The sequence below is a fragment of the Labeo rohita genome, unplaced genomic scaffold, assembly GCF_022985175.1.
Source record: "Labeo rohita strain BAU-BD-2019 unplaced genomic scaffold, IGBB_LRoh.1.0 scaffold_110, whole genome shotgun sequence".
In the NCBI taxonomy this organism is placed as follows: Eukaryota; Metazoa; Chordata; class Actinopteri; order Cypriniformes; family Cyprinidae; genus Labeo; species Labeo rohita.
The window spans coordinates 229,080-252,670 of NW_026127230.1; the positions used below are offsets into that span (position 1 = coordinate 229,080).

At 38.9% G+C, this 23,591-nt stretch overlaps 2 gene segments (V, D, J or C); both read right to left on the bottom strand.

Moving 5' to 3' along the window:
* Positions 1–12,677: 12,677 nt before the first annotated feature.
* LOC127157517 (immunoglobulin kappa variable 3-15-like) lies at positions 12,678–13,206 on the bottom strand. The segment is given in 2 exon segments: positions 12,678–12,988; positions 13,090–13,206. Coding segments are annotated over 2 exon segments (360 nt in total).
* A 3,424-nt stretch (positions 13,207–16,630) lies between these two features.
* LOC127157531 (immunoglobulin kappa variable 1D-12-like) lies at positions 16,631–17,127 on the bottom strand. The segment is given in 2 exon segments: positions 16,631–16,980; positions 17,033–17,127. Coding segments are annotated over 2 exon segments (405 nt in total).
* Positions 17,128–23,591: the final 6,464 nt, after the last annotated feature.

The following is a 23,591-nucleotide window of genomic DNA, read 5'->3' on the forward strand; positions in this document are numbered from 1 at the left end:
ATTTTAAAGTTAGTTTTATTGTTGTAATTGTGTATGTTTACAACATGCTTTTTATTACAAAAAAGAAAAATAATAATAGCAAATAAATAAATATTAATGACTACAAAGAAATCTAAAATTGTTTATGGTTTGGTAATAACACGGCTTTTATCCAGTGTCTTTTCTTTTATTGAATATTTATGTGAAATTAAAAAAAAAAAAAAAACTTCAGCGTAATTTAGATACACACATCAAGAATCATCGTATGAATCTCAACAATGGTGAGAACAAGTCATAGGTGAGGTTTTGTAGTGTGCTGATACCCAGCATGCATTGCAGCATGAAGCTTTCGATTGTCACCATTGTTGAGATTCATATGCTGATTCTTCATGTCTCTATTCGATATAAATGCTACAGTAGTTTTAAATTTTTACTATTAAATCCTTCTTTTCTGGTTGCCACATTACCAAAAGATCTCATGTTGTAACACACTTGGTGGAAAAAAAAACAACAGCAAATAAACACACACCCAAAAACAGACTCTTAATGAATCTCACAAGATTCAGAACCAGCTCAGTAGATGACATTCATGCCCAACTAGACATAGCTGACATCAACTAACCAGCATTGCTGTAACTAATGCATCATAAAAACCCAGTTACAGCAAATATATGTATGTAGAGTCAGGAGCCCAATTAAAGGAAACACTGATCTCCACAATGGTATCGTCAAACAAAACAATGAAACATCATCATCTAAACATCTCTTCATTCTCAATAAGATCTTCTATAGACATCTGACAGAAATAAAATCAGTCTGGTTAGAAATGTGTGAAGTTGGTAAAGCTGTGTGTTGAGTTGTTTAAATGTTCAGTTGATTTCATCTAAGGCTGTGGCTGAAGTCAGTTATATAGTTCTTGTGTTTTTTGTCTTGTTTCTCTTTCAATCAGTGATTCTGCTCATTAACAGCAGCTGTTCGTCAGTGTCTGAAGTCACTCATTAGTTTTCATTCTCTCTGTAAGGTGGACTATATTAGTAAACTCATGTAGGGAATAGTGAATGAGGGTGTAGAGTTTGATTTTAAACAGTCTCTGAGTGTCGATTTTGAACGCTGTTAATTCACGATACATAGCAGCAGGCTACTTTTTCGAAAATGACAAATAATACCCAGAATGCACTGTTTTAATGGAAAACAGCATGTTACTGTCAAAATTTGGCCGTTTTTTTACAGCAATTTTTAACAGTGTAGGTGTCCTCCTCTGGCTCTGCTTCAAAAGTGAAAAAGTCCATCTCATCTTGACTGGCTGATGTTGTGGCGCTGGGCACACTGGCAGGGCTTTTTGCAACAGGAGCAGTGGTGCTACACTCTGCTGTCAGAAGCTCTTTTACTCTCTCCCTCCTTGCTGAATCTCTCAGCCATCTGAGTTTGAATTTTGGACAACTGGCAGCTGCGAGAAGGGCATCTTTGTCGTCCAGCACACTGGCAAAATGAGTCTGGATAGCCTGAAAAATAATTGATATGTTTATGCCTTTATTATGTCACTGAATTACTTGCAAACCATGCCTAATGTGGAATCAATATTGTGGATTTAATTTTGTTTTAGGTTACTTACAAACATTTGGATGGTTTTAAAATTATTTTGCAATGATAATAAATATTCTGTTCCATGTTCATAAAATGTATGAAGCAAAAAAATTAACTAGCTTGAAGATGGAGCATACCTGCACAATAGCATCTGGAAGGCCTGCAGTCATCCTGGAGAGGGGATCTTTCACAGCCAGGGTCTTCTGCATCAGAACTTCTAGTGTAGGTAGTAAAGTTCCATAAGGACAGTCACCTTGTAAAATGTCCAATGCTGCAGTCAGAGGCTTCATGGCCGTGCAGTACTCCTGCAGGAACTGGTACTCTTTGTCTTTGAAGCACTTAAGTCCTAACTTGGTGCACAGAGTATTCAGCTCACTCATGGGGATTTCAGCAATTCTCTTTACAGCATCAAAAAAAGGAATTCCACCTTGTGGAAGTTGGTACCAGGAGCTTTCTTTTGCTGACTTCTTCCACTGTTTCTGATGCAAGTGTAGATCTACTCGATTTGGTCCAAAGAGCTGTGCATTTTGCTGTGCTGCTCCTATACACAGCCTTGCTCTCTGCATTGTTAGTTAAATATTTATCTACATCACTTGTGCAAATTAAGTTTATGGTGTGCGAAGCACACCTGTGGTGCGGGGGAAGAGACAACTGACCATCATTCTCAGCCGAAAGGATTTCTGACAGATCTAAAAAAGTGACATCATCGTCTGTAGGGGTGGACTCTTCCTCCCCTGTCTCATCATCGGACTCTGTGACAGGCTGATAAACTTGAAACGCCTTGACAAAGTTTGATCCATTATCAGTCACTGTTGCAACTACTTTGTTAAGTAATCCATAAGAAGAGTGAATGTTTTCGATTTCTGCACCAATGACATCATACGTGTGTCGACCGCAAATTCTCCTACATGCTAATGCAGCCTTGTGGCGCTGTAATGTGGATCTACTGATCCAGTGAAGCGTTACACCCATATAGCTTCTGTTGTTAGCGGTCCAAATATCCGCGGTAGTTGAAACAAAGTCAATCTCATTCAGTGCAGCCTTCAGATTTCTCTCCATCTCTGCATACTCCTCCTCCAGGTAAGAAGAAAAAGATGTTCGGTGAGGCAGCTCGGCGTTAACAGTAGTAGGGATCTTTTTTATTATGGCACGAAACGAGGGCGAGTCAACAGTGTTTAAGGGCAGCATTTCCTCTACAACATACTGCCCCACCAACTTCTTTAACTCTCCACCACTTACTGGTTTTGTACTGAAGTCCAGTTTTTGTTGTTTGGGTGGTGGAAGACCTTCTGCAGCGGTCACAGCTCTCTGCTTCGCACCACCAGGTGGGACTCTCTCTGAAAGTTTCACTGTGGCGTGCTGCGACTCCAAATGTTTCTTCAAGTTTGACGTAGTGTTTTTAAAGCTAGATAACACTTTGTCGCCAGCACAGAGTGTACAACGAACCTTAATATTATCATCTTTGGCTGATACAAACTCAAAATAGTGACTATATTTCCAGCTAGAAAACGCATATCTCTCTCCTCCCTCCATTGTTGTTCGTGTGTCGCTAGCCGCGGCGCTTGGTAGGTGAGTTGTCCTGAAAATATGACCTGTCGCATACGTGACGTCACTCCCCGAGACGCAAGAAGAAACCAAATAGGTTTTGCTTAAAAAAAAATTTAAGAAATAGTAACGCACAGTGGCTTGGACAAGTAACTTTAATTTGATTACTGGTATGGAAATAGTAACGCCTTTAGATTAGTCGTTACTGGAAAAAGTGGTCATATTAGAGTAACGCGCTACTAAGTAACGCGTTACTGGCATCACTGTTAAGTAGGCATCATTACACACTATACAAAACTTTAGTTTATCTTAAAGCACCTGTATACTTAATAAATGATAACAAATAATAATAAAAATAAAAAATATACTGTTTGAGTTTATACCTCTACACCCACGTTCACCTACGGTTTGGTTTTTTACCCCAAACCATTACATCCCTGCTGAGACACTGCATGTGACTAAATGTGTCGTCATGTTACAGTTTATAGCTAAATTAAACTGACAGATTTATGAGGAACAGCATTAAATTCATATGTAATAGTTATTAACATGTTACAATTTAAATTTATTTCAAAGTATAATAAGACACAAGTCACAAGTTTCATGAAGTCAAAAAATCTCCACCACTGGACAAAACACTTGATAAATGATCATAAAAACAGCTTGACTCAGTATGGACAAAAACAGTAGGCTATATTCCTCATTACACTCAGAGCACTGAAGTATGTGCTGACAACTTTGTGTTGTCAGCACATGCTTCAGTGCTGATTAAAACTGATCCAGAAGAACTGTGGCAACGTTATGTGCCTAACTGCCTAAAAAATTTAACAGTACTGTAGCTTTGTAGGTGTAGGTCTCTTAAAGCATCTTGGAGATGTTGCCACAGTTCTTCTGGATTTAGTCTGTCTCAGTTTTTTCTGTTTCTTAAGACAGACTGGATTGAATGATGGAGAGATCAGATCTCTGTTTGCACAAGGAGTCTGACAACAGCCTGTGCTCCACACAAAAATCTCACTGGATTATTACAATTAATGGCAAAATGAATGTTTAGAAATGTAAACTGATATTTCCTACTGATACACTACAGCAAAAGACCAACTTTAACTGACTTTAAACCATTTTTTAGCTGATGAAAATACTAGTGGCCTAAGACTTTTGCACAGTACTGTATATATATATATATATAGATATATATAGTAATTGTAATATATTAAAAAAAACATTTATTTATTATAAAATATTATAAATAAAAAATTTCAATATTATAACATCATCAACAGCAGCCACAACAACATCAAAATAGTTATGTTATAATTAACAGACAAGATAAATATATAGATTCAGTGATTCAATGTTAATTCCTACACTGAAACAATGACATGTTGCTATCTGGGAAATCTTTTCATTTGGTCTTTTTTTTATTATCACTGCATAAAGATCAACAAAATTATTTCAGATAAGTTTAGGTTGAAGCTGCAGGTATTTCTGTGACTCAGAATGACTGAGCTGCATATGAAATATCATTATACTGTAGAAAACTCCATGATAAAAAAGGTCAAAGGTCACCTCAGATCAGCGGTGAGGCCAGAAATCTCCAAGTAGATGAACCTTGGTGAAATAGGATGGATTTGTACTCTGTGGCTCCTTTTAAAGCCTTTTTTTTTGTTTGTTTGTTTTTTGTTTTTTTTTTAATTGCAAATCTTTTGAAAAGCAGTAATATCTGAACAAAACAATTCACTGAAAAGAATAAGACTTTAGTTACACATTGGACTGTTTAGGACAAACAGATTTTCTGGAATGAAGCAAATTTTCCAAAGCTACATATGAGAGAAAAATGACTGTTTAGGTAATTAAACAGAATAAACTGACTTATGAATACTCATCACCACATATGAGAAATATCTCTCCTACACTCTTACTAGCACTTACACACATCATCAACACGTCTCTCCTCACAGGCACTTTCCCCACTGCATTCAAGCAGGCTCGGGTAACCCCACTGCTCAAAAAACCTACATTAAACAGTTCACTTATAGATAACTATAGACCGATCTCTCTCCTTCCATTCATAGCAAAAACGCTTGAATGAGTCGTTTTTAACCAGGTATCACTATTTCTCACGCAGAACAGTTCATTGGATGCTAACCAGTCAGGTTTCAGGAGTGGCCACTCAACTGAAACTGCACTACTGTAGTCACTGAAGCCTTGCGGATTGCAAAAGCTGATTCCAGATCATCAGTACTCATTTTGCTGGATCTTTCTGCTGCTTTTGACACAGTGAATCATCAGATCCTCCTGTCCACCCTCTCATCACTGGGCATCACAGGGATTCCACTTCGCTGGTTTGAATCCTATCTCACAGGTAGGTCCTTCAGTGTGGCCTGGGGAGGGGAGGTATCCAAAGCACATCATCTGGTCACTGGGGTTCCTCAGGGATCAGTTCTTGGACCCTCCTCTTCTCCATATACACTACATCATTGGGGCCCATCATACAGGCACATGGCTTCTCTTACCACTGCTATGCTGATGACACACAGCTCTTTCTTTCATATTAACCAGATGATCCAACGGTAGCTGCACGGATCTCATGTTGCTTGGCGGACATCTCGGAGTGGATGAAATAATCACCTACAGCTCAACCTGGCAAAGGCTGAGCTCCTTGTTTTCCCTGCCACTCCGACTCTACAGCATGATTTCACCATCCATTTAGGTTAATCAACAATTACCCCATCAAGTTCTGCCAGAAATCTTGGTGTAATCTTTGATGACCAGCTGACTTTCAAAGACCATATAGCTAAGACTGCTTGATCTTGCAGGTTTGCCCTGCACAACATTAGAAAGGCCCTGTCTAACAGAGCAGGCCACACAACTTCTTGTCCAGGCCCTGGTCATCTCTAGGCTGGACTACTGCAATGCTCTTCTAGCCGGTCTTCCTTCATGCGCAATCAAACCTCTACAAATGATTCAGAATGCAGCAGCACGACTGGTCTTCAACGTGCCCAAAAGGGCCCATGTCACACCTCTCTTTATCACCCTTCACTGGCTCCCGGTTGCAGCCCGCATCAAATTCAAGACACTGATGCTTGCTTACAGAACAGCCACAGGCTTAACACCCGCCTACCTCCACTCACTGCTACCAATCTACACTCCCTCCAGAACTCTGAGATCCACCAGTGAGCGACCCCTCATTGAACCATCACAAAGAGGCACAAAATCACTTTCCAGAACATTCTCCTACACCGTTCCTGGCTGGTGAAATGATCTTCCCACCGCTATCCGGAATGCCAACTCCCTAACAACTTTCAAGCGTCTGCTGAAAACTCATCTCTTTCGACACTATTTGACTTGAAAAAAAATCCTTTTGTACTTGTACTTATCTGAACAATGCCTGTTTTATGGTATTATGAGCATCGTTTAGCCTCTTTAGGACAAATTGCTTGATGTATTCCCCACCTGTAAGTCGCTTTGGATAAAAGCGTCTGCTAAGTGAATAAATGTAAATGTAAATAGAGCTGATAAAATGTAGACACATCTGATTTGTTATCCTTTATTATTTGTATAATTTCCTTACAGTGTTTTGCAGAACTGTGCAATGTTCAGAAATTGTTTGAATTAAATGTTACAAAATGTCTCTTTTTGTTATTAATAAGCCAGTTATCATTTGGCACACAAAGAAATATAACACAAGTACTGTCTGTGTGCAGTGAACAGGTTTTTGGTGGTCGTATTGAAGCCCGGTGGCGTCTCAAGCAGTGACTGTGATGTGGTCGCTGTTCATGATCTACAAACTCCATCTTTCCCAGCTCCCTTTCATGAAAAACTTCCTCTCTTTACCTCAGCCCCACAAAATCACACTGCTGGTGTTAGTGAAATACTGGACGAGACTTCAGAACCTTTTCTTTCATGATTTTATGCAGGTCTCCATTACAATGTTAGATACAGTTATTCTTCCAGTTCTACTCTGGTCCTGCATTGATACAACACAAAAATGACAAGACTTGTGTAATGTGAGCAGTAGTGATTCATGTAGTCATAGAGTTGTGTTTTAAATGTAAGGCACAAAAAGCAAAATTTTAATGTTGGCAAAGTGCAGATCCTGATGAAACAAAACATCCTCAAACCATCAGACTAACAACTGTGTTTGACTGCTGCTGTGAGGTTCTTCTTATGAACTGAAGTGTTTAATTGTTGCTAAACATATTAGCAGGAACATCCAGTTTCTTTCTTTCTCTTTCTTTTTTTTCACAAATGTGACACATCAAATGTGTTTTTGGTCTCATAGCCTGACTCCATGCTGCTGCACAGGGAACATATACAGTGTGTTTTGATCCTTTATATTAACATTTTAAATATAATAAATATTAATTCAGTTTTTGACTGTAATGCTGTGGACAATGGATGATATTTTGTGATGTCAAATATCAAACCTTTATTCTGTTCAGCATCTATGTCACGGGTGTGTCGTCGTGTGCGGGGAATAACGCAGGAGGAGAGCGGAGATCCAACAAATGCGGCTTTATTAAATAATCCAACATGAACACAAACTCAGGGAAACTCAGGGAAACAGCAACCACGACGAACGGAAGAACACTGAAGACAATATAATCACCGACAAGGGAAGTTAGGCACAAAGAACATTATATACATGGAAACAGGGGAGTGGTTACAAACGAGATAACAAGGGGAAGTACATATAAGGGCAAGACTCTACCAAATATACTAAACCAAAAGGGGGAGCAAACGGAACAAACCAAATGTACTAGAAACACAAGGGGAAAAACACAAGGAAAACAGAACAAACAAGACTATAATCCTGACATTAACGGCCCCCTCCGAAAAAGCGCGTCTCGCGCCGTATACAAACTAAAGGGGGAGGGAGGGTGGGCGCCCTGGAGGCCGGTAGGCAGGGACACAGGAGACACAGGATACAGGGACGGCCTCCAGGGCGGATCACACAGTTCAGGAGGCCATGGCGGGTCTGGGGGCTCAGGAGGCCATGGCCGGGCAGACAGTCCAGAAGGCCATGGCGGTTCAGTGAGCTCGGGAGGCCATGGCGGATCGGGGAGTTCAGGGAGCCATGGCCTAGCACACAGTCCATTGGGCCATGGCGGATCGGGGAGTTCAGGGAGCCATGGCCTAGCACACAGTCCATTGGGCCATGGCTGAACAGGGGAGTAGCCCCCCGCCAAAAATTTTCTTGGGGGAATTTAGGGTTCTGCCAGCCCTGGTGAGCGTTGGATGAAGCGCCGGCTCAGGAGGGCGCGCTGAAGGAGCCGACTCAGGAGGGCGCGCAGGAGGGCGCGCTGAAGGAGGAGCCGACTCAGGAGGGCTAGCTGGACAGAGCTCCGGCAACCGCGTCAAGGACGGGGACCTGGAGAGAGCAGGGATAGAGGAGGTGGACAGAGAAAGGGGAGAAGCAGAGAGTACAGAAATTAACGCCGCCTCCCTATGAGGCTCTACAGCCTGGGCTGACACCTCAGGAGGCATTGGCGCAGCTTCTCCGGCGAACGAGGTTTCGGGAGTGGACTTGAGACCAGACGAGAGTACCGCCTCAGGAGGGTGCGCTGGAGACAGCTCAGGTTCTGGGGTGCGCGCTGGAGGCTGTTCGGGCTCAGGAACTGGTCTTGTCTCAGGAGATGCACCAGGAACTTGACTTGACTCAGGAGATGTAGCCGTGACGTGACTTGACTCAGGAACCACAGCGGTAATGAGACTTGACTCAGGAACGCCTGCAACAACTTGGCTTGACTCATGGGGAACCGCTGTGACTTTACTTGGTTCAGGAACGACAGCTTTGGCTTGACTTGACTCAGGAACTACAGCCGTGGTTTGACTTGACTCAGGAACTACAGCCGTGGCTTGACTTGATTCAGGAACTACAGCCGTGGCTTGACTTAACTCAGCTGCTTGACTGGACTCAGGAAGTGAAGCTGTGTCTTGACTTGGCTCAGGAAGTGAAGCTGTGTCTTGACTTGGCTCAGGAAGTGCCGAAGGAGACATGGGCACTGAAGGAAGCTCTTGTGGAGCGAGCCCTGGACGGTGCTCGGGGCGAGCGGGCTCTGGACGGCTGGACGACCCCAGCGGAGACTCTGGAGGGCTGGGCGTCTCCAGCGGAGACACTGGATGAGCAGGCTCTGTGCGAGCGGTCGCTTGAGGGCGTTCTGGTGGCGCAGTCACTTGAGGGCACTCTGGCGGCGCGGGCAATTGAGGGCACTCTGGCGGCGCGGTAACTTGAGGGCGCTCTGGCGGCGTGGTCACTTGAGGGCGCTCTGGCGAGACCGCCATCTTGTCCAGGGGTTCAGGCTTGGCGGCCATCTTGGCCGAGGACTCAGGAACTGCGGCCATCTTGGCCGGGGGCTCAGGCTTGACGGCCATCTTGGCCGGGAACTCAGGAACGGAGGCCATCTTGGCCGGGGATTCAGGCGTGGTGGCCATCTTATGTGCAGACTCTGGCGTGGCGGCCATCTTGCGTGCAGACTCTGGCGTGGCGGCCATCTTGCGTGCAGACTCTGGCGTGGCGGCCCTCTTGCGTGCAGACTCTGGCGTGGCGGCCATCTTGCGTGCAGACTCTGGCGTGGCGGCCATCTTGCGTGCAGACTCTGGCGTGGCGGCCATCTTGCGTGCAGGCTCTGGTGTGGCGGCCATCTTGTGAGCAAACACTGGCGTGGCGGCAGCCATCTTGCGTGCAGACTCTGGCGTGGCGGCGGCCATCTTGCGTGCAGACTCAGACTTGGCGGCCTGAGGGACTGGGCTCTGGGCGGTGGCCGGCGGATTAGAGCGCGGGAATGAGGCCGGCCGCATCGGGCTGAGGACAGCGGTGGAGCTCTGGAGGATGACTGGGGATTTGGGACTGGGCTGGCGGTTCGAGCCGTTGACACGGTATGTGGAGGTTCTCGGCTTAGGGCAGGCAAGCGCGTTGCGCTGTGTCTGGGAGGGGGCCGGAAGATGAGACCTAATCGGACTCTGAACTTCTTCTACTTCAAAATTAGATCCGTTTAAATAGAGAATCAGATTGATTAGCTCGATCAAGGGGAAACTACAAGCGGGAAGATCGCAGCGTATCGTCTCATCATCCAGCCCCAAAACAAACACAGCGCCGAGAGAAGCTTCGTGCCAGCCTACCTGGTGGGAGAGCTCGATGAATTCTTCCACATACCGTTCCAACCCACGACCGCCCTGCCGCAGTCCCCTCAATGCTGTCTCAGCCCGACTCATCTTCTGCTTTTTGTGGTCGGTGATTCTGTCATGGGTGTGTCGTCGTGTGCGGGGAATAACGCAGGAGGAGAGCGGAGATCCAACAAATGCGGCTTTATTAAATAATCCAACATGAACACAAACTCAGGGAAACTCAGGGAAACAGCAACCACAACGAATGGAAGAACACTGAAGACAATATATGACAACATAATCACCGACAATGGAAGTGAGGCACAAAGAACATTATATACACGGAAACAGGGGAGTGGTTACAAACGAGATAACGAGGGGAAGTACAAATAAGGGCAAGACTAAACCAAATATACTAAACCAAAAGGGGGAGCAAACGGAACAAACCAAATGTACTAGAAACACAAGGGGAAAAACACAAGGAAAACAGAACAAACAAGACTATAATCCTGACAATCTATAGTGGTTAAACTAACCACTACACGTTGTACAAGACAGATAAAACTTTATTTTAAGGCCCAATTCTCACAGTTAACACACTATTAACTACAACAGTTGGCTGAATAAACTCATAATTTACTGCTTATTAATAGTTATGTAGTAGGATAAAGGGATCTAAAATATGGTCATGCAGAAAAAGGCATTTATATGTGCATTATTGATACCAATGAACAGCCAATATGATAGTAACATGCAAGCTAATTTAATTGTATTTATTTATTTTGACTGCAATGCTTGTGTCAAGCCTTTTTTGTTCATTCATCCTAGTGATTAACCTAACCAGTACAGACTGAATTTATTATTAGATAGTGTTCTGCATTGTAATATAGTGATCTACAGACAAGAGTGATTGAGTTGATTCACACCCATCAGCAGCTGCAGTTTCTCTCATCTGTATCAGTGCAGTCACTGTGACTCTGACTGACGGAGGTTTTTGTACAACTCTTTATCACTGTGTGAACACATATTTACTGTTGATCCAGTGTACACTCTGACAGTAATAATCTCCTGTATCTTCAGTCTGGACTCCACTGATGGTCAGAGTGAAATCACTGTTAGATCCACTGCCACTGAATCTAGATGGTGGACAGTGTACTGTCCTCTACACTCTGAAAGAATAGGATAAGAATTAAAAATGATGTATATTTCATATTTTAAAATAATTAATTGTCTTTATGAAAGTTTTGCTATAAACCTTGAACAAACAGTGTGAGTGTCAAGATGAGGATGATGATGTTGTTCATTGTTGTTGTTTTGTCTTGTGTGATGATGAAGATTCTGTTCTGTTCTCCTCTTAGTCATGAAGTGTTAAACTCACAGCACTATAAACACTCTCATGCAAAGTGTCTCTCTATGTAAATGATCTTCATACATAAAACAGGCATTGTTTGATTCAGATTCAAACATTTAAACATTTTGTTTTCACTTTCATTGTCCCCACTTTAATGAAAATGTTCTATTTAAATGTTTGAGACTGGCCAGTTTGATTTTGTGATCTGTGTACTTAATCACCACAATTATAAAACTATCAATTTATGCTTTTTTTTTTTTTTTGATTTTTGATTTTTGATTTTTCATGTAATTACTAAAAGTACAATTTATCATGTAAAATGTAATGTTTGTTTTTATATTATACCTAATATTTCTTATACTTCGGTAAAACAAATACTACTACTACTACTACTACTACTACTACTAATAATAATAATTCCCAGTAAGTTCAGATATCAAAGTATCAAACATATCAATAGCCACTATATGGCTGTAGTACTCAATGGCTACATATAGACTGAAATCTATAAACCACAGGAATTTGGATCTGAAAGGAATTTGATCTGACTTTGAAGTCTGTATGTGTGTGTTTGTTTGTGTGTGTGTGTGTGCACGCACAGTGGCTGAGTGGCAAAAAATAAAATAAAAAGGCTCAGTCACTGTCCCATTCAATTATCTGGTTTTGTATGTCTTAGTGACTGTTTTTATTTGACAGAAATAAAAATAAAAAACCTGCTGTTATAGGCTCATTCAGTGCTTTGTATATGGGTTTGTGTGTTTGTGTGTGAATGCAAGTGTGACTGTTTGCCACATTGAGAATGTTGTGTAGGCCCACCCCTTCATTTATGTGTGTACGAATGATCTGCATTGTATTGAATTTATTGATTTTTATTGGACAAATTATATATATATATATAAAAAAGCTCTGAATTTTTATTTTTTCTTCAACTACTTAACTTTGTTTAATCGAATCAAATTTTGTGTGTGTTCAGGTGGCAAATGAAATGTTTAATACAGTGTGCCACTGTCTTGTTTATCATTCTCTCATCAGTAGCTGCAGTATCTCTCATCTGTATCAGTGCAGTCACTGTGACTCTGACTGATGGAGGTTTTTGTACGACTCTTTATCACTATGTGAACACTCCACCACTGTGGTAACTCTGACAGTAATAATCTCCTGTATCTTCAGTTTGGACTCCACTGATTTTCAGAGTGAATTCAGTGTCAGATCCACTGCCGCTGAATCTAGATGGAGTTCCAGTGTAACGGCTTGTTGCCAAAAATATGAGGAGTTTAGGAGCTTCTCCAGGTTTCTGTAAGTACCAGGCTAAGTCATTACCACTATTCACTCTACTGCTGGTTTTACAGTTTATTCTGACTTCTTGTCCTAGAGCTGTTGTTATTGATGGACTCTGAGTTACAGTGTACTGTCCTCTACACTCTGAATAAAAGAAAAAGAACAAAATTAAGAAACAACTATAAATGATTAATAATTTACATGTCAAAGAATGAATATCTTTGTTAAAACTTTACTACGCAAACCTTGAGCAAACAGTGTGAGAGTCCAGATGAAGATGATGATGTTGTTCATTGTTGTTGTTTTGTCTTGTGTGATGATGAAGATTCTGTTCTGTTCTGCTCTCAGTCATGAAGTGTTAAACTCACAGCACTATAAACACTCTCATGCAAAGTGTCTTTCTATGTAAATAATCTTCATACACAGAACAGGCAGCTGTCAGTCTCAGACCTCGGATGAATTTCTTCATGCATGTTAATGTTCTGCAAAACATTAGAAGTTTTAATATTTAGTGATGAATATGAGCTATAGAAATCAGACAAACACTCTACAAAAAATGTTTGATTATTTTAGAGTTGATAATAAACTTAATAATATTAAGGAGAATCTGATAAAATCATAATTTCAAATATATAAACCAGTTTGACACTGGACTTAAAACTAAGGTGATATTCCTATTTATCTTTTATAATAAATTATTTTATGTGCAATTCCATCTTGTGAATTTATTGTGGTATTAGTGTTTGGCTGTCAATCATTCAATATTCTGTTGTGATTTTGAATTTTAAATGTTCAGACTTTGAAGTGTTTAATGATGGTGGTTTTGTTTGTGGGGGATTTATTAGATTAATATTAATCTGCTTAATATTTGCAGAAGTTAAATTATTAACTTCAAACAATGAAACATTTCCTAAATTCACTATTGGTTCTCTCTGTGTGTTTTACTGTGTCATGAATCTCCAGTGAGGATCTGAACATCTGCTGATGGAGCTGCTTTATTCTGAGAGGAACCGAATCACTCAAATATGTTCTGATTCTGATTTTTGTTCTGATGTTGCGGTGGCAAGTTTTGCATAAACAAGCACCACATTTTTTTTAGGTGTTTCTCATCACCCTAATTAGACTGACCTATTTAAACTGTCCCTGCGTTCCATTCAGAAGGGCTCATCCCTGTGCCCTAATGCCTTCAAAGGGTTTACCCTCCGGAGTGAGAGCTTCGAAGGGTTGAAGGGTGTAGGGGACCAAACAACTGTTTCTTGAAGTGCCCTTCTGCGTCATCATCCTGTGACCACACAGAGGCGCCGTCAACATGGAAAGAATTAGCGCAAAGGATCATGGGGGCCCGAAGTGTCCATCAGTTGTACCCTTCAAAATCCTTCATTCTGAAGGGCCCTTTGAAGTTTCTAGTTTTGAGCACTTCGTTTTGGAACGACCCTGTAATATGGTGGCCATGATTGTTCTCACTCCAAAGTGGCCAACTTTCAGCCCTCTAGTGGTTAAAATTTTGCATGCGTCTTGCAGAAGAATATTTGGTCTCATTCACTAATAATTACTATCAGTAAACTCTTTGACTTTGAACGTACAAGATCTGGATTTGATCCCCACCTTAAACAAACTTGTTGATGAGTCCTGAACACTTTCTGCTGTTTGTGTCTCTGCTGTCAGGTTTGCATCTCTCACTCTTAAATTCATCTTTGAGCAAATGATGCTATGTATTTATCATGTAAGATGTGCAATTATTTCCTCATTAATTTATAGTCCAGGAACTCTAACAAAAACAGATGCCATGCAACAAAACAATAAAACTCATCTGGAAAAGAGATCTTCAAAGAGGACAAACAACACCACCCCCCCTTGCTCATTTACAACTACCTTCTCCCCTCTGCCTTCTCTGCCTCTCTCAATGTATGTGAATCTCTGGAGCTCTGCACTAGAACTCACATGCTGCTGTGTGTCTCCCTTTAGTCAGGTATGCATCTCTTACTCTTAATCTTTGAGCAACTGATGTGAGGTATTTATCTGAATTGGAAATAAATTTAATTCTGAATTGGATTTTCATTGTTTAATTGTGTAATTGGCATGATACATTTTACCTGAAAAATAAATAGTTACATTCAGTCTGATCTCTTCTGAAATAATTTCCAGTAGATTAAAGTGTAGTCTGATATTTTCCATAAAGTTTGTGTCCAGGATGGATCATACCGAAGTACCAATGGTTGGACAATGGGGAACACCATTAAGAGCTTCCGATTACTGACTGTCACTGGCTTAACACGTTGTAGTTCTCGTGAATATAGAAAAAATACAGGTTACGGTAAGAACTGCAGGGTGCAGTGTGCATAAAATGTATTTTAACCACCCCTAAGTAAGTCCAGAACTGGCGAGCTTGTGTCGTGCGTTCACTGTTGGCCAAGTGAATTGCGAAGCAATATTAGGTCCTTAATAAACCAATAATTAAAAGTATGGGATTTCCAGAATAATCAAATATCTAAATTGACACATAATCTGTATTTGTGATCAGTTTAGATTAGAGAAACCGCCTAAATTTATGATCACATGGAATTGGAGTCAGATTAAACATGGAGTTCGATTAAAATTTAAACTAAATCCTGATAAATTAAATGGATTTTGCAGAAGCGCTGTTAAAAGACCGAACATGCATTAAACCTTTAACTAAGTCGCTGGATTCCACCTTTGGGCCAGCAAATGGATCCTTACAATCATTTATCATCACATTCAATTGTGTACTGGGCATTCTTACCTGACAAATGAAATGTTATATTTGATTTTTTCTGTATCCTTCTGAAATGATTATATACAGTAGATTAAAATGGATTCTGGTGTTGATGCAAATCTGTGTCCAGGATACAATAGGTCAAACTGAAGACCATGAATGAATGGAGCAGAAACACGTCTTCTGTGAGCTCATGATTTCTGTCTATCACTGTATGAATGTGAACAAGTTGTATGAACATGACAAAGCAAACTACACTTTTTGTTATGAGCATGCATGAGGCTGCTAAACTTAAAGGACTAAGTTAACCCTGCATCCTCTGACTAAAATCAGATTTGGGAATTTGTAACCATGAGAGGTTAAACTTTATTGTGATAGTCCACTTTAGAAATTCTACTACATATAAGGATCTTTGCAACTACATGTCAACTAATTATCATTAATTTGCAACTACATGTCTACTAACTCTCAGAGCAAAATGTTAGATTAGGTTTAGGGTTAGTAGAATAAGTTGACATATACTTGCAAAGTTTAGAAGAGTGTTAGAAGATATTAAGCAGACAGTCTACTAATACTCTAATGATTAGTTGACATGCAGTTGCAAATTGACTTAAATAAATTAACAAATAAAGTGATCTTTACAAAAGTGCAAGTAAAAGATATACATGTATTATATATATATATATATATATATATTTATATATAAGTGGTTTCCATTTTTTGTAGGGACATTCCATAGATGTAATGGTTTTAATGCTGTACAAACTCTATTTTCTATCCCTTTACCCTTTAACAGAATACTTTCTGTTATTTCATATTTCTATTATATTTTTATATATTTTCTTCAGACAATGTCAAATGTAGTAAGTGATATTATATTATATCATATTATATTTTCTTAGAACATCATATAAATAAATTGTCTCTGAAATGTTTAATACAGTGTGCCACTGTATTGTTTTGTCATCCTCCCATCAGCAGCTGCAGTTTCTCATCTGTATCAGTGCAGTCACTGTGACTCTGACTGACGGAGGTTTTTGTATGACTCTTTATCACTGTGTGAAAACTCCTTGACTGTTGATATAGTGTACACTCAGACAGTAATAATCTCCTGTATCTTCAGTCTGGACTCCACTGATGGTCAGAGTGAAATCAGTTCCATGATCGGCTCCATTTCCACTAAATCTTGATGGAGTTCCAGTATGAAGGGATGTGATGCTGTGAATTAAAAGTTTAGGAGTTTCTCCAGGTTTCTGTAAGTACCAGGAGAAACATTGCTTACACCAACCATCTGAAGGGTCTCCAATGGCGCTGCTGATTTTACAGGTCAGAGTGACTGTTTGTCCGTTCTGAACTTGTTTCTCTGTTGGAGTCTGAATTACAGTCACCTGTCCTGCGGAACCTGAAGAACAATTAAAAGACATGAAATGAGCTAATGGAATTAAAAATATTACCTTGAAAATACATCCCTAAGATAAAAATCAAGAGGATGATTGTCATTGTAGTCATTGTGTCTATGATAAACAGTGTCAGTCATGAAGTGTTAAACTCACAGCACTATAAACACTCTCAGAGCACTGAAGCATGTGCTGACAATGCAAAGAAGTGGGTAGGATTTACAACAGCTTGAGCTGCTAACAAACCCATATTATTGTATATTTGACTTTACATTCTGACTAATGTGATGTCGTCAGTGCAGTTGGCTTCATTTTAATGCTTATGGGGAAACATGGGCAGAATGAGCCATGAATAGAAGATATTTTCCATGGAGTTTACTGAACGTCTTAAACAATGTAGTCACACACTGCACTCACCAACAGTACAATCTGCATAAACACACAGTTTGTATGTAATTTTGTGTGTCATTCAGCATGAGCGCAAAAGCCAATAGTAACAGAAAAAAACATAAGAATTAGACTTAAAGGACCATGCTCTTCACTGCAGTTCCTTTTAGTAACTATTGTTCAAATCTTTTTGAAATATTTCATTTTCTGGCTATGACTTAAACCAGGGACCATCATGCTGTAAAGAAACATACTAAGCTACTTTGTATTATTGTTGATAACTGTTCAACAAATTTAATTAAAAACAATATTACTGAAGGTTAATTAGTGTGAATTCAAAATGTTTAATTCATTTGCTTTTTTGTAGTTGTTGTTGTTGTTATGATCCATGATGTTTGAGCTGCATATGAAGAACAGAAGAGGTCAGAGGTCACAGATCATTAAATATATTTCCTTAATAAGTGTTATATCAGAACATGACAAGATAATGAATGAGAAATACAAGATATAAAGTCAAACTGAATTATGTGTAGTGATAATGAGAGGACTAAACTCTTTATCGGGTTATGAAAAAAGTACATCGTTCTTCAAGCAATGACAAACATTTCAAAAGGATTTTGTGTGAGTGTGTTGTTAGTCAACAGAAAGGGGTGTTTAGTTCCTGGCTACATGTAGAGAATATTCAAGCTGTTTATTCATTTTTCCACCTCTAAACGAAAAACAAAAAATCAAGCTGAATTCTTGTTTTTTGTTTTTCTGGAAAAAAAAAAAAACTGGAAAAAAGAAAAAGGTTTCTTATTTCAATATTAAATAAAAAAATGAATGGACGAAGGATACACAGATAATTTACCCTTAATGAATTATATCTCATGTGTAACCACTTAAGAGACATCAGAGCCAGCAGTAAATTCCAGAAGATCTGGCTGAGGTGAGACGCTCTCGGGCGGATTCACTAGTGTAGAACAGCCGCTGATGATGCCAAAGCAAATTTTCAAATAGACGTTATCTTTATTTACAAACTGCATATTTGAACTATAAACAAATACATTTTCTCCTGAAAACCTCTCAAAGCTACATTCCGTGACACAAAAACAGTAATATTTATAAAATGATACAGGATTTGGGCATCCGCCCTGATAGCCACTGTAAGAGAAAAACAAAAAACAAAACAAAAAAAAAAAAAAAACAGACCCGGCTAGAACAAGTGAAGTGATACAAAATTGTGAAAGGGCGTTCCTGTAGTGATACCAGTACAATATCTCCCGGTTCTGAACCAATCAGATTTGAGAACCAGAACGAACGTCTCAGGTTACGTCTGTACCATGGTTCTCCGAAGGGAACGAGACGCTACGTCAAACGCTATGGGGAACACCTTCAGCCTTCACGCTGTATGTGTAATCAGTCTAATGGAGAGGCAAGACGTCACGAGCAGGTGACGTCATAGACCAGGAAGCTTAAAAGCACGTGCACCGGAACTGGCATTCAGCTTCAAGGCAGAAGCAAGCGCTCGCAGGGATGCCGGAAGTATGGCCCGAGACGCAGCGTCTCGTTCCCTTCAGGGAACCATGGTTACAGGCATAACCTGAGACGTACCCGCGTCAAAACGCTATGGGGAATAATATGTCCACGCCACCAGTGCTAGAAGTGGGCCAGTACACACGGCACTTCTATATTTCAGCCTTTTGCGTACTGGCACTTTTTTGTGCGTACCGGCACTTCTGATATGTTGCCGGTACTGAGAGTCAAAGCGATTAGAAATGGCACTATATAAATCACACTACCAAGTGGAGTCATCTAATCTCGACAATTCACATGAATGGATGCAAGCAGAGTTGGTCTGCCTCAGGGTTTGTCACCCGATCTCATGAAAGTGTGTGGGGTTGATGTGAATATGCACACGAAAACTGCGTATTATATGCATGACAAACACATGCATATAATATGCATGCCAAAGTCAATTTCAGCGTATGAATACCATGCCAAATAGAAACACAACATCGTGCTATTTATACGCATTTTCATGAGACCGGGTTCTTGAATCATGCATTATAACGAAAACAATATCTTAAAATGCAAAGAAGCTGGTTTTTGCGATCACATAATTTTAAACCGGAAAAACTCCTGGAAAGTCCAAGGGTTCAGTAAGTGAAAGCGTTCAAACCGAAAATTCAAAATAGTGCTAATACAGAGTGACTTGCGTCCAGATGCCGGTACATTATTATGTTCAGTGTGTATTTGGCTTAAAAGCAGAAGTGTTTTATAGTGAATACTGACTGAAGGAGTTTTAGATTATGTGGTGGTCAGAGGACCTTTCATAAATATTGAAACATTTTTTCACTGACTATATATTAAAATAATTGTATAAATAAAATATTTTCTGTTTAATCTTTCCTGCTGTCACAGAGAAACAAAAAAAAAAAAAAAAAAAGCTGATCCTGATTGGTCTTCTTGTGTGCAAGTGCTGATTGGCTTACAGAACCAAGTTAGAGTTCGACTTTAAAGATAGAAACTTTTTGTTTTGTGCAAAAAAAAAAAAAAAAATCACATAATGTAAATAAGTTGTCATAGAACATAGTTGTCATATCAACAAAACATTATGCTTTTTTTCCAAAACAAAGAAAATAAACAGGGTGCGCATTCAGCAGTCTCAGTCTCCACACGTATCTTTTTGAAATGTGTCATTAAAATGAACTAAAACTCAGCAAATATCTATAGAAAGCTTGATATTTTTACTTTTAGAGGAAGCCCCTCTTGCCAAAAACAAATATTCTCTGATGAAGTAATCCATATGAAACCAACACGATGTCCAGTCTCTCCCGTCTGCTTCATTATTTTTAATTAGATCACGCCCACAAGCTGCCCTCGTTTTTCATATTATAATCGCCAGGTGAGGACGTGTGCCAAACGTAAATGCCGTAAACAAAGCACCAAGACTTCTCTTCCAAGTTCATCTGGGCTACTTGTCCTTTCTGGAAAAAGATGTGGTGTGAGGAATAAGAATTCAGAGGAAGAACACGACATGACACACGGCGCCATCCATTAGAGGAGATAATTACGTGAGTAAGTTTTTCTTTTATTAGCCTGCTTGCATTAGTTGTTACTGTGCTACTGTAACAGAACTTGTACACATTTTACTAGTTAGCCTTTTTTTCAAACTATAATTCATGGCTACAGCAAGTGAAACATTATGAAGTACGATTCATTTCATTGCATCAAAATGTGTCTTGACGCCAGGATGTTTTGTAACGTTCTATACAATAGAAAATGATGCGATATAAAGGTAATAGTGTTTACACTTATGCTTAACAATAATAATATAGTTTCCCCCAATATAATATGTTTTTGCATTGTATAATACATGCAAAGCATGCTTATGTTTATGACTTAAAGATCATATTATTTAGTTATTTATTTATCGTATAACAATAGGATGTAATATGAGTGTTTACACTGAGTGCATGTTTATTAATACTCTGTTCTCGAATAGATGCCTGCACAACAGATGAATCCTGCTTTCTTTCAAACTGTTTTCCTCTGAGACTGTTGTACCAACATCGGATGTTCAACTACACTGATATTCTTGTGTAAAACAAGTTCCTTGACTACTGATGATGAGTTTTGCAAGCACTTAAATATCAGGTATGATTTACTTTTTTTACTTGTTGAACAAAATCCAGAAAACAGTTTTCAGAAACTACACAAAGTCTGTTCACATCTCTGTGGTTAGATCAGTGTGCTCAATAATGTGTATTTGACCTTCATTATGTATATTTTGATTATACTGTGTTGTAAATAAAATACAAATAATCTAAAACTCCATTCTTTGAATCTCTCATTGTTTCTTAGCTGACAGTCACAGTCTCATTGATGGGCCATTAGGGAGGTCTCTTTGTCTCTCAGGTGTGAATTGCTAAATATTCATGGGCCATTGCCACTCCTTTGCATATTCCCTTTTGATCACAAAACATGTCTTAGAAAATTTACATCAATATATTGTTTTCTCTGAACGAGTGAACGAGGTGATTTTCACATCATCATGCAGAAAAAATTCTAGCCTACCACATCCAGTTCTCGAAAGTCTTGTGAACAAATGTTCTGAATGTGTTTCATGGCGTTATTTCAGTGACTTAAATTTAATTTTTCACGAACCACGCATAAAAGTTACATTCGTACATTCGTACATTCATGTTGCTTACATATTTTTGTAGCCCAGTTTGCACTGATTACAATACAATCAGACTTTAGCCATTTATTTGTTTTTAAGATACTGGAAAAAGCACAAATGTCAGGGCATGTCAAAACTTCTTAAGGGCCCCAGAACACCCTCAGACCCCAGAGGGTTAATATTCTTCAGTCTATTCATTATAAACACTATAACTATATATATATATATATATATGTATGAATATATGTTATTTTCCTTAAAATTTGATACACAACAATTACATGTTTTTCACTCGTAATTATCGCAGGCATAAAACAAATAATATAATCTGCAGAAATGTAACTGGCTTGAATGACTTTACTGTAGAGCAATTACTGTACGCAGTGAAATATACACTACCGTTCAAAAGTTTGGGGTCAGTACATTTTTATTGTTTCTTTTTTTTCTTTCTTTTTTTTTTTTTTAAGAAATTAATACTTTTATTCACCATGGATGTATTAAGTTAATAATTAAAAGTTTATTAAAAGTTAATAATAAATAATTTACATTGTTATAAAATATTTATATTTTGAATAAACACTGTACTTTTTAAACTTGTTATTCATGAAAGAATCCTGAAAAAAAAAAAAAATCACAGGTTCCAAAAAATATTTGGCAGCACAACTATTATCCAACATTGATCATTCTAATAATAAATCCGCATATTAGAATGATTTCTGAAGGATCATGTGATACTTAAGACTGGAGTAACAGCTGATAAAAATTCAGCTTTTCATCACAGGAATAAATTCTATTTTAAAGTATGTTAAAATAAAAAACATTATTTTATATTGTAAAAACGTTTTGCAATATTACTGTTTTTTTTTCTATATTTTTAATCAAATAAATGCAGCCTTGATGAGCATAAGAGACTTCTTTAAAGACTATTACAAGTCTTACTGACCCCAAACTTTTGAACGGTAGTGTAAGTGTCACTGTCATGTAATAGTGGATGTCATGAATAGCAATCAAAATGTTTTTGAAGTCATTGAAAAGGATAGTTTTGAGAATATGGATGAGATCGCGAATATGAGCCAGATGCCGAATGTACTGGGAAGATGACAGCGATAGTAAAATCATCTGCTCAAACTGAACCCTTCCAAGTTTAAATATATAAGCCTTACGCTCTTGCAGCAGATAGACATCCATCCATGTTAGATATAGCCTTGTTATGTAATGATTGGCAAAACATTCATGCATTTAAGTGTTAATCTTTGTTAAACAACTTAAGCATTGTCTGTTTTCTTGCAGTTTAAAGTCTTAAAATGTCTTACATTTTACAATATTAAGCCTTAAAGCCAAATAGTCAACAATCTAATTGATGGGGTCTTAAATACAACAATAAAATTTAGGAGGTTATCTCAGACATACTGATCTCCAGAGAGAAAGCAGTTTTACCTGGACCACTTTCTGTGGAATAAAGTCCTGGTCAGAATCAGATGTATTACAGTAGCTACTTAAACAGGTCCTGCAATAATGTGTTTGATTACCCACCATATTCCCACCTAAAATTAACATCTGCATTGGACAAAATATTTAGCACTGCCTTTTATGCTTAACTTTTATGCTTAACTTCAAGAAAAAAAAAAAAGTCCTAAAATATAAAAAAAATAGGAAGCATTAAATTTCTCATACATGTTGACACATTGTTACAACACTAAATTTATGTTCTAAAACAAATTATACGTCAACTGTTTGTATTTCTTGAAAAATTATTGTTTTGCAACATATAACCTTATAATTCCAATCAGGAATTTTCTTTTTTTTATATAATTAGAACGTTCTTTCTGCATTTGACCTGTTCCCCAAATCCCCATTTACTAATTTAAGAGGATTTTGATATTGTGCTTTTAGAATACATTTAGGGTCTCTGTCATTTTCATGTATGAAAGAGACTTGTTCCCCATATCATTTTTGCTATATTGAATGCAAAAGCTTTGAAGCTCAGTATCTCAAAACCACTCAGAATGTAGAAAGAACCTTATAATTCCAAAGCGGCGATTTACTAATTTTCTTTTGTTGGTT